At 40.3% G+C, this 22,290-nt stretch overlaps 1 protein-coding gene across 7 annotated transcripts in view; it reads right to left on the bottom strand.

Moving 5' to 3' along the window:
* The window catches only part of ADGRG6 (adhesion G protein-coupled receptor G6), a 153,857-nt gene extending 133,713 nt beyond the window's left edge, over nt 1–20,144 (bottom strand). For 2 of the 7 annotated variants that reach the window (XM_061428150.1, XM_061428152.1), the window contains exons 1-2: nt 19,724–20,140; nt 11,708–11,808 (exon numbers count right to left, since the gene is read on the bottom strand). In XM_061428150.1, the coding sequence (XP_061284134.1) occupies nt 11,708–11,808; nt 19,724–19,725 (103 nt within the window). In that variant the 5' untranslated portion in view covers nt 19,726–20,140. Of the gene's footprint in view, nt 1–11,707; nt 11,809–19,292; nt 19,658–19,723 lie in introns of those variants that run through there. The other 5 variants (XM_061428151.1, XM_061428153.1, XM_061428148.1 and 2 more) reach the window with 5 other exon arrangements.
* Between the last annotated feature and the right edge of the window lie 2,146 nt (nt 20,145–22,290).

Genomic DNA, 22,290 nt, shown 5'->3' with positions numbered 1-22,290 from the left:
CAGAGCAAGTTCTTCAAATGGTGAATGACAAAGCCATACCATTTGGTAAATATTTTTTCATCACCCTTGATACAAGATGGAGTTTTAACACTACCTCCTGTGTGCAAACTTTTCTGAGATCTCTTCTGTTATCCCTTGATATCAGAGTCACAATTTTATTAGACCACATATCACAGTCCTTCCTGTTTGTCTCATGTCAGTCTCCCCAACAACACTAAAACTCCATGACTTAGTTCTGCATAGCCAGGACTTTGATAAGAGTCTGATACATATCTGATACACATACACAGTACTCAAAAATTATGGAATTATGATAACATAGCCCTTAGAGTTTAAATGCATTTAAAAGGAGCAATACAATTACATGTTCTCTGTAACTCCTTTAAGTACTATAGTGCTCTCACAAATGTCAAATGTACTTTAATAATATTGGGGGAGGGAAAGGTTCTGATTAAGCATACCAAACTTTTAGATTTGCTAGACTCACTCTTTCCTCCCCTGCTACTCCACCCTGTAAAACACACTCATTAAGTCTAGATTAAGTTTTTTTTTTCCCCTCTCTTTTTGGTTCTTTTCCATTTTGTTCTTTTCCACATTCTTTACTTACTAAATACTATTATATTGCAATCTTAGAAAGAAGAGTACGAAAAAGCACATACATATTCTACTTGTTGAAAATAGAAGGAAAACTCCATAAAAAATTATTCATTTGAAAGTAGCAGAAAATTTTGTACCTGCCAAAGCCTACAGTTCCAAAATTTGTCTTATCTAAGAAAGTTACCGGAGCATGGGCGGCTGTGACAGCGCACCCAAGGCCAGGGGCGGCGGCCGGGAGGAGCAACCCCACGTCCAAAGAGCGGTGGCTTCGTGGGTGCTGGAGGGCCTAGAGGAGCTATTCCATGTTCAAGGTTGGGAGGGGTGGCGGTGAGGAGATACCCCTCGTCCAAGGTAAGGAGCAGCGGCTGCGCTTTGCTGGAGCAGCCGTGAAGAGATACCCCACGCCCAAGGTAAGACAAACCCAAGTAAGACGGTAGGTGTTGCAAGAGGGCATCAGAGGGCAGACACACTGAAACCATAAGCACAGAAAACTAGTCAATCTAATCACACTAGGACCACAGCCTTGTCTAACTCAATGAAACTAAGCCATGCCCTGTGGGGCCACCCAGGACAGGCGGGTCATGGTGGAGAGGTCTAACAGAATGTGGTCCACTGGAGAAGGGAATGGCAAACCACTTCAGTATTCTTCTCTTGAGAACCCCATGAACAGTATGAAAAGGCAAAATGATAGGCTACTGAAAGAACTCCCCAGGTCAATAGGTGCCCAATATGCTACTGGAGATCAGTGGAGAAATAACTCCAGAAAGAATGAAGGGATGGAGCCAAAGCAAAAACAATACCCAGCTGTGGATGTGACTGGTGATAGAAGCAAGGTCTGATGCTGTAAAGAGCAATATTGCATAGGAACCTGGAATGTCTGGTCCATGAATCAAGGCAAATTGGAAGTGGTCAAACAGGAGATGGCAAAAAAAAAAAAAAAAACAGGAGATGGCAAGAGTGAACGTCGACATTCTAGGAATCAGCGAACTAAAATGGACTGGAATGGGTGAATTTAACTCAAATGACCATTATATCTACTTCTGCAGGAAGGAATCCCTTAGAAGAAATGGAGTAGGCATCATGGTCAACAAAAGAGTCCCAAATGCAGTACCTGGATGCAATTTCAAAAACGACAGAATGATCTCTGTTCATTTCCAAGGCAAACCATTCAATATCACAGTAATCCAAGTCTATGCCCCAACCAGTAACGCTGAAGAAGCTGAAGTTGAACGGTTCTATGAAGACCTACAAGACCTTTTAGAACTAACACCCAAAAAAGATGTCCTTTTCATTATAGGGGACTGGAATGCAAAAATAGGAAGTCAAGAAACACCTGGAGTAACAGGCAGATTTGGCCTTGGAATATGGAATGAAGCAGGGCAAATACTAATAGAGTTTTGCCAAGAGAACGCACTGGTCATAACAAACACCCTCTTCCAACAACACAAGAGAAGACTCTACACATGGACATCACCAGATGGTCAACACCGAAATCAGAGTGATTATATTCTTTGCAGCCAAAGATGGAGAAGCTCTATACAGTCAGCAAAAACAAGACCAGGAGCTGACTGTGGCTCAGATCATGAACTCCTTATTGCCAAATTCAGACTGAAATTGAAGCAAGTAGGGAAAACCACTAGACCATTCAGGTATGACCTAAATCAAATCCCTTATGATTAGACAGTGGAAGTGAGAAATAGATTTAAGGGCCTAGGTCTGATAGATAGAGTGCCTGATGAACTATGGATGGAGGTTCATGACATTGTACAGGAGACAGGGATCAAGACCATCCCCATGGAAAAGAAACGCAAAAAAGCAAAATGGCTGTCTGGGGAGGCCTTACAAATAGCTGTGAAAAGAAGAGAAGTGAAAAGCAAAGGAGAAAAGGAAAGATATAAGCATCTGAATGCAGAGTTCCAAAGAATAGCAAGAAGAGATAAGAAAGCCTTCCTCAGCGATCAATGCAAAGAAATAGAGGAAAACAACAGAATGGGAAAGACTAGAGATCTCTTCAAGAAAATTAGAGATACCAAGGGAACATTTCATGCAAAGATGGGCTCGACAAAGGACACAAATGGTAGGGACCTAACAGAAGCAGAAGATATTAAGAAGAGATGGAAAGAATACACAGAAGAACTGTACAAAAAAGATCTTCACGACCCAGATAATCACAATGGTGTGATCACTGACCTAGAGCCAGACATCCTGGAATGTGAAGTCAAGTGGGCCTTAGAAAGCATCACTATGAACAAAGCTAGTGGAGGTGATGGAATTCCAGTTGAGCTATTCCAAATCCTGAAAGATGATGCTGTGAAAGTGTTGCACTAACTATGCCAGCAAATTTGGAAAACTCAGCAGTGGCCACAGGACTGGAAAAGGTCAGTTTTCATTCTAATCCCAAAGAAAGGCAATGCCAAAGAATGCTCAAACTACCGCACAATTGTACTCATCTCACATGCTTGTAAAGTAATGCTCAAAATTCTCCAAGCCAGACTTCAGCAATATGTGAACTATGAACTTCCTGATGTTCAAGCTGGTTTTAGAAGGGGCAGAGGAACCAGAGATCTAACTGCCAACATCCTCTGGATCATTGAAAAAGCAAGAGAGTTCCAGAAAAACATCTATTTTTGCTTTATTGACTATGCCAAAGCCTTTGACTGTGTGGATCACAATAAACTGTGGAAAATTCTGAAAGAGATGGGAATACCAGAGTACCTGACCTGCCTCTTGAGAAACCTATATGCAGGTCAGGAAGCAACAGTTAGAACTGGACATGGAACAACAGACTGGTTCCAAATAGGAAAAGGAGTACATCAAGGCTGTATATTGTCACCCTGCTTATTTAACTTCTATGCACAGTACATCATGAGAAACGCTGGGCTGGAAGAAGCACAAGCTGGAATCAAGATTGCCGGGAAAAATATCAATCACCTCAGATATGCAGATGATACCACCCTTATGGCAGAAAGTGAAGAGGAACTAAAAAGCCTTGTGATGAAAGTGAAAGTGGAGTTTGAAAAAGTTGGCTTAAAGCTCAACATTCAGAAAACGAAGATCATGGCATCTGGTCCCATCACTTCATGGCAAATAGATGGGAAAACAATGTCAGACTTTATTTTTTTGGCCTTCAAAATCACTGCAGATTTTGAAGGTGACTGCAGCCATGAAATTAAAAGACACTCCTTGGAAGGAAAGTTATGACCAACCTAGATAGCATATTCAAAAGCAGAGACATTACTTTGCCAACAAAGGTCCATCTAGTCAAGGCTATGGTTTTTCCTGTGATCATGTATGGATGTGAGAGTTGGATTGTGAAAAAAGCTGAGCACCGAAGAATTGATGCTTTTGAACTGTGGTATTGGAGAAGACTCTTGAGAGTCCCTTGGACTGCAAGGAGATCCAACCAGTCCATTCTGAAGGAGATCAGCCCTGGGATTTCTTTGGAGGGAGTGATGCTGAAGCTGAAACTCCAGTACTTTGGCCACCTCATGCGAAGAGCTGACTCATTGGAAAAGACTCTGATGCTGGAAGTGATTGGGGGCAGGAGGAGAAGGGGACGACAGAGGATGAGATGGCTGGATGGCATCACTGACTCAATGGACATGAATCTGAGTGAACTCCAGGAATTGGTGATGGACAGGGAGGCTTGGTGTGCTGCGATTCATGGGGTCGCAAAGAGTCGGATACAACTGAGCGACTGAACTGACTGACTGAACAAAGTTACCTTCCTAATCTCTCACTATGTATAAAACTTACCTACTAAAATTGAAAAAAAATACAGATGAATCTTTGAGGTAACTATTAAAACGATGTGTAGGGTACTCTTTCTACCCCCTTCTGATGCCTATGTCAGAAGCTTTTTCTATCTCCTTTATACTTTAATAAAACTTTATTACACAAAAGCTCCGAGCGATCAAGCCTCGTCTCTGGCCCCGGATTGAATTCTTCTCCTCCGGGGGCCAAGAATCCCGGTGTATTCGTGTGATTCAACAACAACCTTTCAATAGCATGCCTGCAGAAACTGTACGTGGTGGAACCTTGTGGCCAGCTAGGTCAGGAAACAAGCACACATTCCAGCACACCTGCAGCAGTCAGCCCCATCACAACAAAAAGTTGCATGCAGCCTACTTAGAGAACGCCCCTGAAGCATCTCACTGTGGTGGCCAGAGAGGAGTTTGTTGCTGGATCCCATAGAGCCATTCCTACCTATGGCCACTTCACCAAGATTGAGAGACATAACACACATACCTGAAAAAAAAAAAAAAAACCAGAAATTCGGCAATATGAGGACACATATGAATATTGAATATTTTCTAAATGAAAGAATAAGGCAAAACCTTAAAAAAATAAACAAAATAGAGAGAAGCAACTTACCCAATACAGAGTTTAAGGTAATGATCATAAAGATTCTCTCTGAACTCAGAAGAATGAATTTTCACAGTAAGAACTTAAAGAGTTAAAAAATATAAAAAAGAACAAATCAGAGCTGAATGACTGAAATGAAAAATGCACTAGGGGAAACAATGGGAGATTAGATGATATAGAAGAGCAGACCAGTGATAAGACAAAGCAGGGGAAATCACTCAGGTTGAACAGAAAGAAGAATTAAGATAAATGAAGATAGTTTAAGGGACCCCTGAGACAACACCAAGCATACTAACATTCCATTCTAGGGCTCTCAGAAGAAGTGAATTAGAAAGGGGCAGAAAACTTATTTGACGAAATGATAGCTGAAAACTTTCATAACCTGGAGAAGGAAACAGACATACTGGTCCAGGAAGCACAGACTTCCAAATAAGATGACCCCAAAAAGGTCCACACCAGGACACATTATAATTAACATGGCAATATAAAAATTAAAACTCTTAAAAGTAGCAGGAAAAAAGTAACTAGTTACATACAAGGGAACTCAGATAAAACTATCAGTTGACATTTTAGCCTAAATTTCACAGGCCAGAAGTGAGTGACATGGTATACTCCAGGCACTGAAATTTAAAACAAAACAAAAACAAACAAACAAAAAGAAACCTTTGACCAAAAATATCCTAGTTAGCAAAGCTACCAGTCAAAATGGAAGGAGATATAAAGAGCTTTATACACAAGCAAAAGCCAAGGGAGTTTTCCACCACTAAATGATCTTAAAAGAAATGTTAAAAGGATTTTTCTAAGTGAAAAAGAAAAAGCCAAAACTAGAAATACAAAAATTATGAAAGAAAATATTCTCACTGATAAAGTAGCAGTATCAACCACTTAAAAAAACTAGTAGAAGATTAAAAGACAAAAGTAGTAAAAAGAAAAAAAAAAAAAAACGATGTGTATATCAAAAAAAAAAGACCCTCTCTGTAGCAAAATGAATCGACCTAGAGATTATCTTACAAAGTGAAGTAAGTCAGATAGAGAAAGACAAATACCACATGATATTACTTATACGTGGGACCTAAGAGGATGAGATGGTTGGATGGCATCACCAAGTCAATGGACATGAGTCTGAACAAACTCTGGGAGATGATGAAGGACAGGGAGGCCTGCTGCTGCTGCTAAGTCGCTTCAGTCGTGTCGGACTCTGTGTGACCCCATAGGTGGAAGCCCACCAGGCTCCTTCTGGCACGCTGCAATTCATGGGATCGCAAAGAGTCAGATATGATTTAGCAACTGAACAACAATAACAACAAAAAGCAGTTCTGATGAACTTACTTACAAAACAGAGACAGATTCACAAAGACAGAAAACAAATTTATGGTTACCAAAGTGGGGTGTGAAAGATTAAAAAAAAAAAAAGACTATACACACACACTCACTCTATGATTAAACTGGAGACTGAGGAGGCCTTCACGGTTTTTAGTAGAAAATTCTCTTCAATATTAAGATTCCTTCTGCATTCTTTCTTCATCGCCAGTGATGGCAATTTCAAAGGACAGCTGGTTTTATCTTTTGGCAAGCGATTACTAAAAGCCATTTAGTACTTGAAACATCAACCCCAAAATATTCAGACTCAGTCTGTTATCACTTCCAAATGACCACTCTATCCAAAGACCACCGTTTCATTCCTACTGACTTCACTGTTCCAAAGTAAATGTACCATTTAAGTCATTTTTTTTTAAATTCTGTAAGACTTTTCCTCTCTCAAAAAGACCAAGCTGTTACACCAAAGCAGCACTGTGGTGGCTGACTCAAAGGACATGAGGCCACAGCTGCAGCCCAGCCAGCCTCACAGAAGCCTCACATAACACAGTGGAGCAGAGATGCTCTAAAACATTCCTCAGATTACTAGAGACTCATCACCAGCCTGATCTGCCTGGTCTACAAACTGTTTACCAACTCTCTCTAAAGGATGACAGCCAAGCCTGGAGACAAATGTGATCTGACCAGTGAAGGGGAGGACTCTGTACAGTGCCCTTCCTTTCCTAATGCTTCATTCCTAAGTGGTGTCAGTGTCCCTGGACACCCGTCACACCGCTTAGTCATGTGATATTGTCACCGTGGTGACAAGAGGAGTCACCCCCATTCCACATTTATGTAATTGACTTTATGACCCCAGTGTAAGATTTCATATTTACCTACATCAAATTCAGATCATTTCACAGGAATATGAGGTAACTTATCTACAGGGAAGATGCATCAAAGAGACTTCTGTATGTAACTTTCTGAGGTTTGCTATTCAGTCACACTGGCTCTTCTAAACTGAAGTGTAAAATGGGAACACAGCCTTTTAGCTGAAAGCCTCAGAGGGTAATTTGGAGCATTTTGACCCTGACTGAAGGAAAGAACCCACAAACATTTATCATCATATGATTTTCTGTTTGTCACTTAAGCATTACTCTGGCGCTTTCCTCACTTGATAAGAATAGTTTACACAAGTAGATCCTTATTTCTGACCTTCCAGATATACTTATTTAGTAATTAATGCAAAGATACTGGAGTGGGTTGCCATTTCCTTCTTCAGTGAATTAATGACATATTCATACTAAAATGGCTAGGAAAAAACAAAACAACTAGGAGATTTATAAAAATATTATTTTTCTATGCATCGGAAAGCCTGTTGAGCAAATACAAAACATGTATAAAAGATGTCTAATACTCCGTCACAGATTGCAATGTAACTGATAGAATAATGGCCCATTCTATGATCATGAGAAAAATGAACATACAAACAAATCCAAAAAAAGCACAAGCTTTCTTTAGCTCAATCATCTGCCTTCCAGAACCGTGCAGTGCTCTGGGCTAGAAAGTACACAATTCAGGTCAGACTGTACTTTCAGAAACATTTCCCCCTTTAGCTGTTGCCCTATAGTAGATATCAACATAACACTGAGTTTTGAAATAATCTGCTGATGTCATCGATTTTCAGGAGTGAAGGGAGGCTCCTCCCCCAGTGCTCGTGACTAAGACTATCTGTGTGGAAACAGCCTCCTGGTTGCTAAGGAATTCATTGGCTCTTGGCTGTTTGTTTCCCACTCTGTTTGAAGCCACAACCTTCTGTCTGCTTGAGATATCATCATTCATCTTCAGAGCTATAGCATGTAACGCTACATAAAAAGAGGTTCTTATTTGAAACACCATTTGGAGATTCTTATCAAGTGAAGGAACAGCTAGAGTAACGGTCATAATTAACAGAAAAGTGTAATATTCATAACATGTCAACAGTCTCTCTGGCCAATATTTTAATGTGTTTTTTTAACACCAAAGCATTTCATCAAGATTTTTTGTTTCCCCAAATTACTAAAATAATACACGCTCACTGTAACAAGGCAAACAATTTGTAGTTGTATGAAGTTCCATCGCTTTCCTGCTTCTCACTCCCACCCTAAAATAATCCATTTTATGCCCCTGTAAGAATCCATTTTAAAACCTGATGTGTATCATTCCATGTTTTATCCCAAAAGACAGAGCCACCATGTTAGTGCATGCCTTTTACCCAAACTTTGATAATACTGGATGTTATCAGCCTTCCTAAATATTATCAAGAAGTGGGTAAAAAACAATCACATTTTGTAATTTGTACTTCTGTGGGGCCAGTTTAAATATTCAAAGGTCATACTGCTGTAGTTCTTCTTAAAAATTATATTCATCAGCTGTCAAAAGACAAGGCATTCTTTTTCTTTATTACTTTTTAAAATCCTGAAGGGATGGTATGGGGAGGGAGGAGGGAGGAGGGTTCAGGATGGATTTTCTTTTAAAAATTTAGAAAAAATAAAATTAAATTAAATTAAAAAAAAGAAAAAGAAAAAACATTTTTCCCTTAAAAAAAAAAAATCCTGAAGGGTATAAACCTTGTATACAATTTGCTTTGTAAATGTCCACGAAACTACAAATATTAACTTGCCTAGAAGACTCAAAGTTGTAGTTCTACGTTATGAGGTAAAGTGTGGATATTATCAGAATCAAACTATAGGATCCTAATTTTTAATCATCCGAACTAAGTGTCAATCTCAACAATCAAGAGGTTTTGCCAACCCTCCAATCCAGCTATAGCAGTCAAATTAACAAAACATTAACAAGCAGAAGAGTAACCAAAATCAACAGGTTATCACTAAAGGTAAAACGAGAGTGACCACAAGGTTCCTTTGTATTGGGGGATAAGCAGGCTTATCTGAGATGGTAATGATTAAGGCCTGAGTATCAAGAAAGAACCAAGATTAGGGAGAAAAGGGTACTGAGAAAGCACAGTCAAGGAATAGAAAGAACATGTGTCTAAAAAACAGTGGCTTTAGGAGAGAATAGCAGGAAGTAGGAGGTATTGGGAAAGACTGAAGGCAGGAGAAGAAAGGGACGACGGAGGATGAGATGGTTGGATGGCATCACAGACTCGATGTACATGAGTTTGAGCAAGCTCTGGGAGTTGGTGATGGACAGGGAAGCCTGGTGTGCTGCAGTCTATGGGGTCGCAAAGAGTTGGTCATGACTGAGCGACTGAACTGAGCTGAGGATGTACTGGAATGCATGAGAGTGAAGCAGATTTGGGGATAGGAGGTAGGAATCAAGAATCTTGTTCACACATGTGAAGTTTGAGGCCTATTATACATCCAAGTGCCTGAGGACAGGCAATCCAAGAGGTAACTCCAGGGTCCAGAAAGGGGCTCTGGCCAAAGATAAGTACTGAGGAGACACTGGCAATCAAGATGCCACTTAAAAACACTGGATTCAATGAGATCATCCAGGGGTCATCCATAGAAGTGAAAAAAGTCAGAGTTCCTATACAGAGACAAAAATCACAGTTAAGCATAAAATATCGCTTTAAAAATATAGCGATATTACACCATGATTTAAAGATAGGACTCTGAAAATTAGATATATTGATAGTAAAGTTTTAATATGCATTATTTTCATGAACCCTCTACTGAGTTAAGGCAAAAATTCTGTATAAAAATGCCAGTAATAGCCCCTAAAGTACTTCTGTGAGTTCAGCTATTCATGTGGAAGGCGATGGCATTTTAAGTGAGTCACGTGTAAGACAGATAGATACAAAATATGCTGGCTTCATGAGTAAACACAGGTAACTCTCTGTCACAAAGCCTTAGGTGATACACACACCATGTGGAGTAATAAGAGAAATTCCTTCAAAAGATTTCTCGTGTCAGACAGTAACTTAAAAATACACTTAAGCACTCTGATTCCCGTACCCTTGAGAATGACAGTCTCCTGAAATTGTACATCCCAGGTGCTTCCCCTGCCCCACCCTGGTCTCAGCTCAGTTGACCTTATTTGTTTAGTCTAAAAACATGGGTTTCATGTAATTTATTCACATGATAAGAATAATGAATGTGCACATATCAATTAGCATACTGACATCTAAAAGAAAAAGTCCCAATTTGATTCTTGAAGAAACCTTGAAAATTTACAAATGCCATGACCTAACAAAATGAAAGTAAACAGACCTCAACTAACTTTAATCTCCTAATTCATCTTACATCATGTAATTGACTCTTGGAGAAGCACTTTTGAAAGTCAAGAAGTAGTTCAACTGTACATGATAAAACCCAACATATATGCAATTTTCAGATCTCTTTACAAGCATGCTTCTTCTTTCTGACAATGAAAGTAACAGAAAAATAGACTTCTAAGGAAACTGAAACAAATATACCAAAAAAACCACTCAAAGTTCAGTTCTGTTTGGAAACCATTAAACATTAAGTACCAGGGATTTTCCAGCTAAGTAGCTGAAACTCTTAAAATACGTGATGACTTGGGAAAAAAGTATTTATATATTAAATACTCCAGTTGAATATCTTGATCTATGAATAAGCAATTTTAGCAATCTATTTCCATGATTTGTTATATGTATTATTTATAATAACATACAGGTATATTATAAATATGGAACATATGAAATCTTGAGTAAATTCCAAGTAATCAGTATTATAAGACTTCATGAGTAACGATTTCATTCTAAAGGAAAATATAATAAACTGCATAAATATAGCTGTTAAAAAAAAAAAGCAAAATAAAATGGGCACAAGAGAAATTCAGTTTGCTCAAGCAACAAAATCAGGTAACTTTTAAAGATCATTAACATTCCTCAGGTTCCTATTGTCTCATTCACATAACTAGCTGTTTATAGAAAATTTGGCTTTCAATAACAGCTAAAAAGGCCTTGTTTCAAAGTTGAGAAAAAAATTGTACTCATTTCAAAAATTAAATATCTTCATTCCAAAAGTACTGTAATTAAAATAAACTTTGTCACATCATTTTAAGGCGACTACTTCATGGTCTAAAAACTTAATTCCAAATTCCTGTCTCATACATGGCAATAAAATCAGAATAATAACAAAGTCTCTACTTTTCGTAAAGAACTGAATGAAAACTTGAAAATAGAGTTAAGTGCTGTATATTTATTCAGTCGTAGAACACAGCTAGCACACTTTTAATGTCAGGTATGTAGCTATCTTATCATTCAATATGGGCTAGATAAATAAATAAAACTAAAAGAAATGTAGCGAAGATCAAAGAAAATAAAACAATAAAGTAATAGAATTCACACATAATTCAAGAGGAATGAGAGGCCCATAGAGCCTGTAAGGACAGAAAAAGTCAACAAATAAAAGGCACACTTGCACTGAAGGCAATGTCATCATTATTAAACACAGAGTTTGAAAGAAAAAGTCTTACTTACCTGAGAGAGGAGCATACACAAGACACAAAGCAAATAAGAACAAAAGAGAACTTGGCTTCCATTTCCAATGACAGCTCCACATTCGGTCTGAGTGAAACATCCTGCCATGAGAGAAAGCAACGATCAGGACACTTAGGCTTAGTAAAGCATTCGGTCAGAAAACGTTGTAGGTTTCTGGCAGGGACTGAAAAAGAACTTTTTCCCGCCTTGCTTCCAAATAAGAAAAGAAACCTTGAAGATGATAAACTAAGGATTCCCTTTTAAGCTAATTAGCTAAAAGAAAAAAACCCATGCATTTTATTTGCTACTTGGTGACAACTTCCTTATCAGAGGTATATAATAGATGATTCCTGCAAAAAGATGGGGAAGTATTCTGATAATTCAAGGGAAAAAATCACTTATTTAAAAAAAAAAAAAACAATTCTAGCATCAATCTTCAGCATCATCAGTCACATGCCCATCTGAGTACCAAGAGGATGCTTTTATCAACCTCTTCTATAATCTCCCAGAAATTTAAACTCTAAGGAAATGTTTTTATTTTATAATATCTGCTGCTTTACAAGTGGAAATATTAAAATCAAAGCACCCAAACTTTTTTCTTTCCTCTAAAATTAAGTACTGAAGCTTAACTAGTACTAATGTTAGTTCTAAAATTATATATATTAATAGTTATCAATGTTTTTAAACGGCTAGTAAATACCAAGTATTGAAGAAACTAATAAATGACATTAAATGGAGGGGTGGTGCTTTGAAGACCGTCAATTCTCTGTACAATAGTCTTACCTCTAAACTCAAAATTATGCTTAATGAGTTAGATGGGAACATCCATATTATTTTGGCTGAAGACAGTGGCATGCTACCTTCCATTGACGTAGCCCTATCAAAAGAGGCAGACCACTGAAGGGGGCAGTGGGTGTGAAAGGCAGTCACAAAAAGGAACCACGAATGAACTGGTGAGCAGGAGAGTCATGAAGCAGGAAGAAAGGTGAGTGGCAGAAGGAAACCTCCAGATCTTAAAATCCCAAGAGTTACTTTCATTATAAGTGATAATTGGGAATCATTTTATTTCTAAAAGAGGAGCAACTAAAACAATGCTTTGGAGTCACAGTAAAATACTTCTTTACCTGAAGGTTGCTTATCTGGAAAAAATGTATAATAAACAGAAAATCAGAAAGTGGTAATAGAAATACTTGAATAATAAAAATCAGACATTAAACTGATTCTTGCACTTGCCTCAAGCCTGCCCTTCTAACTTATCTGAGAGACTGTTAAGTAGAGACTACTTAAGTAGCAAAGAGAATAAGCTCTGGAGTCAAGACAGACCTGAGTTTGCTACTGATAAACTAGGTAATCCTTGGAAAATTGACTTGACCACCTTGTACCTCCTAGTTTTCACCTGTAAAACAGGAACATCAATCTAGTCCATGGAGCTGGTGGATGATTAAGTCAAATCATGTCTTTTAAGAAATGTGTCTAACATTCAGCAAGTGCTCAGTGTTGTTGTTGTTGTTTAGTTGCTAAGACGTGTCCGACTCTTTTGTAACCCCCTGGACTGTAGCCCAGCAGGCTCCTCTGTCCATGGGATTTCCAAGGCAAGAATACCTGAGTGGGTAGCCATTCCCTTCTCCAGGGGATCTTCCCAACCCAGGGATCAAACCTGTGTCTCCTGCACTGGCAGGCAGATTCTTTACTGCTGAGCCACTAGGGAAGCCCAAGTGTTCAATAATATTAGCTATTTTTATTGTTACTATCATCCTGAGCATTTTAATATATATGTGGTTATTCTGTCACCAGTGAAGTAAGAAAAAAAAGGACTTTACCAAGAAGAGACAATAGGATCAATATTATAAACCAACACCAATCTATTGACTTTGTAGCTATTTCTGGGATCTCCTTGGAACAAAGATGAAGTAGACTATTCAAGTATGCCATGAAAGAAGAAGTTTAAAATAGTATCTGATTCTGTTCATGTTATTTTATAGTCACTAAACTAGAAGCCCCAGCATCACACAGCTCTTAGCAGAAACCAACTCTACACAAGAAAAAGGCTACATAGTACTTTTGCACAACATTGTAAATCAACTGTACCAATAAAAATTTTAAAATATTAATGTAAAAGGTATTTTTGAATGGGAGGTATATTTTCAAATACATCCATCCAAAATATTTGAAATTAAAAGCAGTGTTACTGCTTACATGAGAAGCAAGATGTTCTAGTGAATCATTCGCCGTGCTCAATCGCTCAGTTGTGTCCAACTCTTTGTGACCCCCTAGACTACAGTCCGTCAGTTTCCTCTGTCCATGGGGATTTCCAGGCAAGAATGCTGGAGTGGGCTGCCAATTCCTTTTCCAGGGGATCTTTGCAATCCAGGGATCAAACCCATGTCTCTTGCATCTCCTGCATTGGCAGATGGATTCTTTACCAGTGTGCCACTTGGGAAATCCCAGTGAGTCATTGATAACAACAAAATGATAATGGATGTGAACTCTGGAATAGCACAGATAGTTACATCCTGGTACCTCTATCTACTGTGTGTTTTGAGGGGGCAAGTACTTTAAATTCTGAACCTATTTTCTCTTCTGTAAATAGAATATTACAGAAAGAACTAGATTAACATTGCATAGAACTTAACGAGGGTTTTGAAAAGGGTGGCCAGTAAACCTTTGTCTCATGGAAAGTTCACTCATTTGGAAGAAGGGCCCATTTTCCATTGATGCTGGATTTATGAGGTGTTTCCCATTCATGCTGAGCGTGGAAAAGTGTACTTCTGAGACTAAAGAACAATCATATATTCAAAGAAATTTAGAGCTGGAAGGGCCAGAGATAAAGTCTAACCTCTTCGTTTATGGAGGAGGAAACTGAGGCCCAGAGAAACAAACAGGCAAACCAATGAAGCCTGGATGGTAGCCTCATAGACATTAACAGAAGGAATATTAGCCCAGGAGAAGTGAAGCTTCTCAATCTTTGTGGCACATGACAATCTTCCTTTATCAGCATCAGGACACTATTAGTGAATAGTGCCCTTCTCTTATGTTCCCATGTCTTCTAAACAATACTCAGGGAATGACGTTCCTTAGTTTGGTGACACTCAATTTCACGGTGTCTGTTTCACGTGCTCATGCAACTTTCTTTTGCTAAAAAAGGTGCTGACACTTAGGAGTTCCATATTCTCTCCTGAAGCTATTTTACAAAAGCTGCCTACAGTCCTATTAGACAAGAGCCGCAAATGGCAACCAAGAGCTTAATGCATTCCAGTTCTCAGGACTCCATCAGGTTGTACAGCAAAGGAACCCAGGACAGGGCAAGCACTTGTACCCAACATAAACCATATGACACGCCAACTTTCATCCACTTAACTGCTTACTGAAGAACAGAAACAAATAAATTAAGAATAGAACAGAGGGAGGAAAGCACTGTCTGTCTTCTCAAGGGATCACTTAGCAAACACACATCCCTGGGATTTAAACAACTTTCTCACAAGAATGGAAAATCCTGAACAGGGTTACTAAGGTTCCAAACAGGAACTACAAAAAAACAGAGTATAATTTTGTGTCACTCCAGTTGTGGTCTCAGCGTTCTATTGAAAAGAACAGGAATAGTTTTTAAGTAAAACAGAGTCATAGACTTCCATAACCTGAAAAGAATCTAAAAGTTATGGAATAAAACCCATCATTTCACAAATGAAAAAACTATCATGTTTAAGCTACTTGCCCAAGATCACATAATCAGTGATAGCAAAATCAAAAGGACCTCCTGGGTCACCTGGCTTCCAACTCAATGGTCCTTTTTGAGAACCAAGCTAACTCTATTGGAAACTCACTCTTCAACGTATATAGACTGCAAGATGCAACGTACTTAAATCTTGCATCAGAAAGTTTTAGAACTCAGCCCTTTTATAGGAATATAGACACCATTTAATCCAAACGCATCACTGAAATAATCTAAAAAAACCTCCCCAGTATTCTGTGATGACCTAGAGGGTGGAATGGGGTGGAGGGGTGAGGGAGGGTCAAGAGGAGGGGATACATGAATACTTACGGCTGATTCACACTGTTGTAAGGCAGAAACCAACACCACGTTGTAAAGCAATTATCCTCCAATTAAAAATAAATTAAAAAAAAAACCCTACTGTCTTACATCTCTTTACTCCTACTGACTCCTCTAAAAAGTCACAATTAAAGAGAAACTAGTGAAGAGATTCTGAAATTGGTGGAGAAATTAACATGGTACTAATTTTCTTAATATTAGCAGTAGTCAGAATTAACTTCTTTCTCTATATCCCAATTGTATTTCTATGGCAAATCTTTTCAGGAAGGGACATGAGGAGTAGCACAGAGAATGCCTCAATTCTTCCAGAATAAAAAGCATGGTAATTTGGTTTATTTAAGCCTGCTTATAATTTTGTTTCATCTTCTGGTTAAAGATCATGTTCTTGAGCCTAAATAATGAAGTGCTATTATATTACTTAAAGTAAGTTCTTTTATTAAGTTGGGTTCACTCCTCACTTGAAAAAAGCATAAAGGTTTATAATTCTTGAAATCTGTACAAATCTTGCCCCTTACTTGAGCTATAATATACATAACTGGCTTTACATAGATGAAATTAAGCAATCATGAGAAATACACACACCTTCACACAAACACATATGAAACTGGGAAAATCTGAAAAAGAGAGGTGTATTGTATCAGTATCCTGGTTGTGATATTGTACTCTAGTTTTGCAAAATGTCAGCATTGGGAGGAACTGGGTAAAGAGTACCTGGGCTGTCTCTGTATTATTTTTTAAAACTGCGTGTGAATCAACAAATACCTCAACAAAAATTTCAATTAAATAAATAAACCCTGAAGCCCCAGTAAATGTAAGTTACTTTCAGATGATTCAGGGAAAAAAGAGTATGTGTGTGTGTGTGTGTGTGTGTATGTGTGTGTGTGTCTACAGACAGGGGAAAGGAGAAGATAAGAAAAATGATAAAACAAATGGGGTAAATATTTACAATAAGTGATTCTGTGTCAAGAGTTCTTCGTGTTATTTTTGCAACTTCTCTGGAGGTTTAAAATTATTTCTAAGTAGAGGTAAATACATATGTACAGTTTTACAATGAAGAGTATCAGTGTTTATCTAATGAGCCTCTCATCACTTCTGGGTAATATTGCTTTAATCATTGCCAGTTTGATAGAAAACATAATGTCTCATTTGGATTTCCTTTATTTGGATTGGCATATTGAATGATTTGTAGAGTTAATTTCCATTATAAACATTTTCTTTTCTAGTGATTTTTTTTAACCAATTCTATACTAAATATGTTAAGCCTTGGTCATATTTGTTGTAAATGTTTTCATTACAGCAATATTGAAGTTTTCCTTAAGGCATTCCAAGTAATTCCATCCTGAGTAATGTTAATAAGGGAGAGTAAGATGACACTCAGGTAGTGCACTCAAGTTTTATTGGCATTTTTAGTTACGACTGAAATGGCCTTTAAATGTTTATAGCCCCAGTCACTTGCTGTGCTTCTTCACGTCGTCCAATGCAGATAATGTTTTAATGTCATCCAATTAGAAACAAAGTGGAAAGATGCAATTTTGCCCAAGCATGCCACACACACTGAACAAAGTCTTTTTTTATTTAGTCTAAAGTCTAAATGGTCTCTAGAAACTTTTGATCATCGCATTAGAAATGTAAACCCTTGTAAGACATGGGCAGTCAGAAAAACAGTCAGGTTTAAGGAAGTAGCTGTCAGTTTATTTTTAATATGTAAACTGATTCTCTTTCAGATCATTATTTCCAGAAATCAAAGTGACGTGTCCACTTGGGCAGTAAAACTACAAGCTTCTAATATTTCCCATAAGCCAAGAGACAATAGCCTCATTCACCATTCACACTGGAAAAGCACAATGTCATGTAATTTATATAAGCCATAAATGGAACAGTAGCTTCATGCAGCTTGAGACCAATTAATGCAAGTCTTGCTAAATCTACTAAAATTTAAAATTATGCAGTCACTACAACTCCAAAGTATATTTGTAAAGTCTCTAATTCCACAACTTGAGTGTACTAATATATAAACACTCTTTATCCACAAGAGTAGGCAGAAAACATATTCAAACAATTCGTATATTTGAATCTATCAAAATTAAAAATTTAAATTATAATTACATTTTCAATGAGATAGTAGGAATATTTACCTTGGAAAGGGTATTACTTCCATATATCCTAATATACTGATATCTAAAAAGCATCAGATAATCTTAAACCATTCCATATGAATTATAACCAGGAAAAAAGAAAAAGTTGCAATCTGACAAGAAATGGAAAAACATTCTGTCAAAATAGCTCAATAAAAAACTTGAATCAGAGTAATAATTTTGTGATTAAATATCCATGCTTGTACTGTATAATGACATTAAGATTTTTTTAAATCATATATAATTCAAATGGACTACATAATTTCATAACCAGGAAATTTTAACATTACTTGATCAGTTTCACATCTTTTAAAACCTGGTATTTATATTTTTTTTCATGTATAATGTAGTTTTTCCCCCATAAGGTCCAAATCACCTAGGAAAGCTTATAGAAAGCTAGACAAACATCTGCTATTAAAACCCTTACTATGTATTTTCAGGAAAAACTGAAGCTTAAAACAAACTCACATTCATTCAAAATGTGTTGCCTGTATATAAGAATAAGTCTTATATGAAGCTATTTGGCCACATCCCAAAATAAATTCTTTCAGGTTATACCTTGCTGATCCCACTGGGTAAATGAAAGTTTCAAACTCACAGGTGTGGAATGACTTCACATGCAGTTTAATAAAAATAAGTGGTTCCTTTCTAATTATACCGCTCACTACCAGGAACAGACCGGCCAAGGGCTAGGCTTCTGGACACTAACCCTTTTTCCTATTTTGAAAATGTGTGCTGGAGGGAGTAAGGCAGAAGGTCCAAGGAATGGAAAAAGGCAGGCCTGAGGGGCAGGTTTTTTCCCAGGTATTAAATTGAAAGAGGAAATTTAAGTGGAAATAAGTAAGGCTCCAAAAGTTGGGGGAAGAAGGGTGTTTATCAATTTCTAGAAACTCTTGTATATTAGTCAGTGGAAGGGAGTTAAATGTCTGTCCAGATGTCTGCCCAAGATTAAACAAAACACCAGAGGGAAAATTATATGTTACAAGAAAAAGTAACTTCTGAGTTGGCCACAAAAATAAGCTGGGTCTTTCGAGAACAACCTTCCTTTTTCCATTTTGGAAGGCTAAGCTAAGCGGTGCTGGGGGCCCTTCAGCGGGGTCGCCCTGAGGCACCTCACCACTTGGAGGACAAGTCCATATTAACAAAACACATCAGGTTTCTCCAAGCGTTTCCTCGCCCTACACCCCCCACTCCTGCTTCTACACAAGCCTCTTCAGAGATCCTATCACGTAAAATGGCATCTTCTTTAAGGACTTTTTAATCTGTCAAGTACACGGAGAACCTTTTCTGCGCGCTTAAAAAAAAAAAAAAAAATCATTCAAACAACCCAAAGATCCAAGAATAACTTCTACAGTCAAGGGTGACAAGGTGTAAAGTCAACATTCTCTCCGCATACTAGTACCTTCCAAGCCCCCAGGTGCTGATCCAGGAGAGCGCCTTCTTGGCAGGGCCCGGCCCCTGGATGGAGCGACCGCGCCTGTGACTTCTTGTTGCATTTGAATCGAAAACGTTTTCCCCATTCTTGAAGCCCTGCCCTTTTTTATTATGCTTTACGCCGCCCAAACGTGAGGTTTACCTCTGGCTGGGGGAAAAAAAAAAAAAAAAAAGCCAGCCGCACACACATGTTACAGCTCCGCCTGGCAAAACAGCAGCTCACTCCTCATTGCCTCGAGGGGCGAAGTGAAGACAAACCGGTTTATTCTGTCGGTGCTCAGTGCGGCTGAAGTCTTTACAAAGCCGTGGTGTCGGGGACCGGGAGTTAGGGGGCAGGGCAAGGGGGCACAGGTAAAAGTGTTAAGGAATTCTGAGCTGAAAGGGGAGGGGGGTACTTACATGTTGGCATCACTGCGCTGGGGTCCCCAGGGGCCGCGCGGTCATGCTCCACCACCTTCACCAGGCTCTGCGGCTCCGAGTTCCCCCGATGAAGCCCCTACCTGGGCCGAGCGCGGTGGCCGGACCCTCCTCCTTCACGCTCTTTCTGGAGAGTTCATCGGCGTTTCCCGGGCAGCTCCGGGGTGGCGCAAGGTGGAAGGTCGGCGCCGCGGAGTTCAAGTGCGGATCGTCGCGGCCAGGGGGCGGGCGGGGCGGCAGGTTCCTCCTTACGGAGAAGTTGGAGGAAAGTTAGGGCGAGAACGTGGAAGCGGCTGGGTCCGCCTTGGAGCCGGTGCTGGGTGCTCGGGGTGCCCCGGGGGCTCCCAGGGCGGCTGGGTGGGCGGGAAGGTGGAGGGGTCCGCTGGCGTGCGGCAGCACGTGGTCACCCGCTTTGTGGCTCCAGTCTCCCCCCCTACCCCGCCCCGCAGGCTCGGGTTGCTCCCGGGACCGGTCCACCCCGCCCGCGCTTCCGGCGCCGAGTGTGCCGGACCAGGGGCTCAGGTGCGGCTGCCCCCGCGGCGTCTGGCCGGGCCCCGTGCGGCCCTGGGGCGGCCCCAGCCTCGCTGGTCCGCCGCGGGGGCCGTCCCGGAGGCGCGGCCGCCCCACCCAGGATCCCAGCCCCGGGGCTGGAGGGAAGAGTCTGGCTGCGGGGTGGGAGAGGAACTCCTCAGGCTGGCAGCGAGGGGCAAGTTGCTGGGGCCGGAGTGGGTGGGAGACTGGCTCCCGGCCCGGCGCGGCTGCCCGGCGGGGGAGGGGGCGGGGCAGGCCCAGAGGTCGCCCGAAGCCGGGCGCCCTGAATTCAGGAGACCCTCCCTGCGAGACCTGAGCAGCTCGGAAGGCCCGCGGGGATGGGGACATCTCCCTGTCCCCCCGGGATGCAGCCCACCCGAGTCTGCACGGAGCCCCGCCGCCAAGTTCCCGCGCCATTGCCTTGCTTTCTCCTTTTTTGTTTCTTGCTTTTCAGTCCCTTTCTTTGCTCTTCTCCTTGCTTTTCTTTCATGTCTTCCCCCTACTCCTCTCTTCTTTTGTTCTTTTTCTAATGATTATCAGGGTGAAGGGTGAGCCGTCTGTCCTCAGCGCGCACCCAGCCACCCCATACCATCACCACATCTCCTGGTCCCTGCTGGGAGAGAGGGGGTGAGAGTCCCTCAGAGCGCCCTTCTCCAATCAAGGATGAAGACCAGCCTTAAGAGGAACCTGCGGAAGCCGCCCTATTCCTATGGCCAGCACAGAAATACACCACTACCTTCTCCCACTGATTGTTGACACCTGTAATTTCACCTTTGGGCTTAGAATTTTGTCTTCTGTTGAAACATATCTAAGAACTCCTAAGGAGTGGTAACACTGTAAAGCTTTGACATTGCCTTTGGTTTGAATTGTTCAAATCCCTTCTGGAAAGAAGCTGATAGGCAGCAGAAACAGCCTGAGAGATCTGAGAGTGGTTGCAGGGGGGTTAAATGAAAGCGAAAACTGGGCAGGGCAGGTGACAAACTGCTTGCTCCACAGTCTGGCCTGGGACCCTCCTTCATCCCCCTCCTGCTGCTTCACTGGGACTCAGGGATAGGGCTGGACAAGTCATGCTTTCTTTTAAAATCTGCACCACAAAAAAAAAAAAAAAAAAAAGAAGGGATATTAACATGGGACTGACTAGATGTTCACCTAATATTCAGCAGGATTGATTTGCAAATGCAAATCCAATTACTCAGTGGGCAAAGTCCACTGCCTGGCCTCCTATAAAGTAGCTGCTTGGCAAAAGGATCTGGACACACCCCCTTGGAAATGAGAAGAGGAAAAAAAGGACTCACACTTGGAAACATGTTCCCTCACCCTTGGGTACCACCACTTAATCCATGAAAATACAGAAGGCAAAACCAAATGCTAGTGCTGTATACGCATCCAGAGCCCAGCGTGAACTGTGAGCATGCACACACAGGCCACAAGCAGAAGTGCCAAAATCTGTACATGACATTGATTGGCTAGTGATACAGACTAGTAGGAGTGGAAAAGAAGAGGTAGAACAGGACTTGAACACAGATAGCTATCTGCACAAAGGATGCTGGAACACGGCCACCAAATCTGGAGGCCTGAAAAATCCAGGGTGTGTTCTTCTTGTGACTTTCATCAGTATTTATTTTGATGAATAAACCATATGACTAACAGAGACATTGAATTGTAGCACTTAGTTCAGTGAAGTTGAACAGTTCTATGAAGACCTACAAGACCTTTTAGAACTAACACCCAAAAAAGATGTCCTTTTCATTATAGGGGACTGGAATGCAAAAGTAGGAAGTCAAGAAACACCTGGAGTAACAGGCAGATTTGGCCTTGGAATATGGAATGAAGCAGGGCAAAGACTAATAGAGTTTTGCCAAGAGAACGCACTGGTCATAACAAACACCCTCTTCCAACAACACAAGAGAAGACTCTACACATGGACATCACCAGATGGTCAACACCAAAATCAGATTGATTATATTCTTTGCAGCCAAAGATGGAGAAGCTCTATACAGTCAGCAAAAACAAGACCA

This window comes from Bos javanicus, chromosome 9 (assembly GCF_032452875.1).
Source record: "Bos javanicus breed banteng chromosome 9, ARS-OSU_banteng_1.0, whole genome shotgun sequence".
In the NCBI taxonomy this organism is placed as follows: domain Eukaryota; kingdom Metazoa; phylum Chordata; class Mammalia; order Artiodactyla; family Bovidae; genus Bos; species Bos javanicus.
Note: the sequence above shows the minus strand (reverse complement) of the source record. Positions and strands in the feature narration are given on the sequence as shown.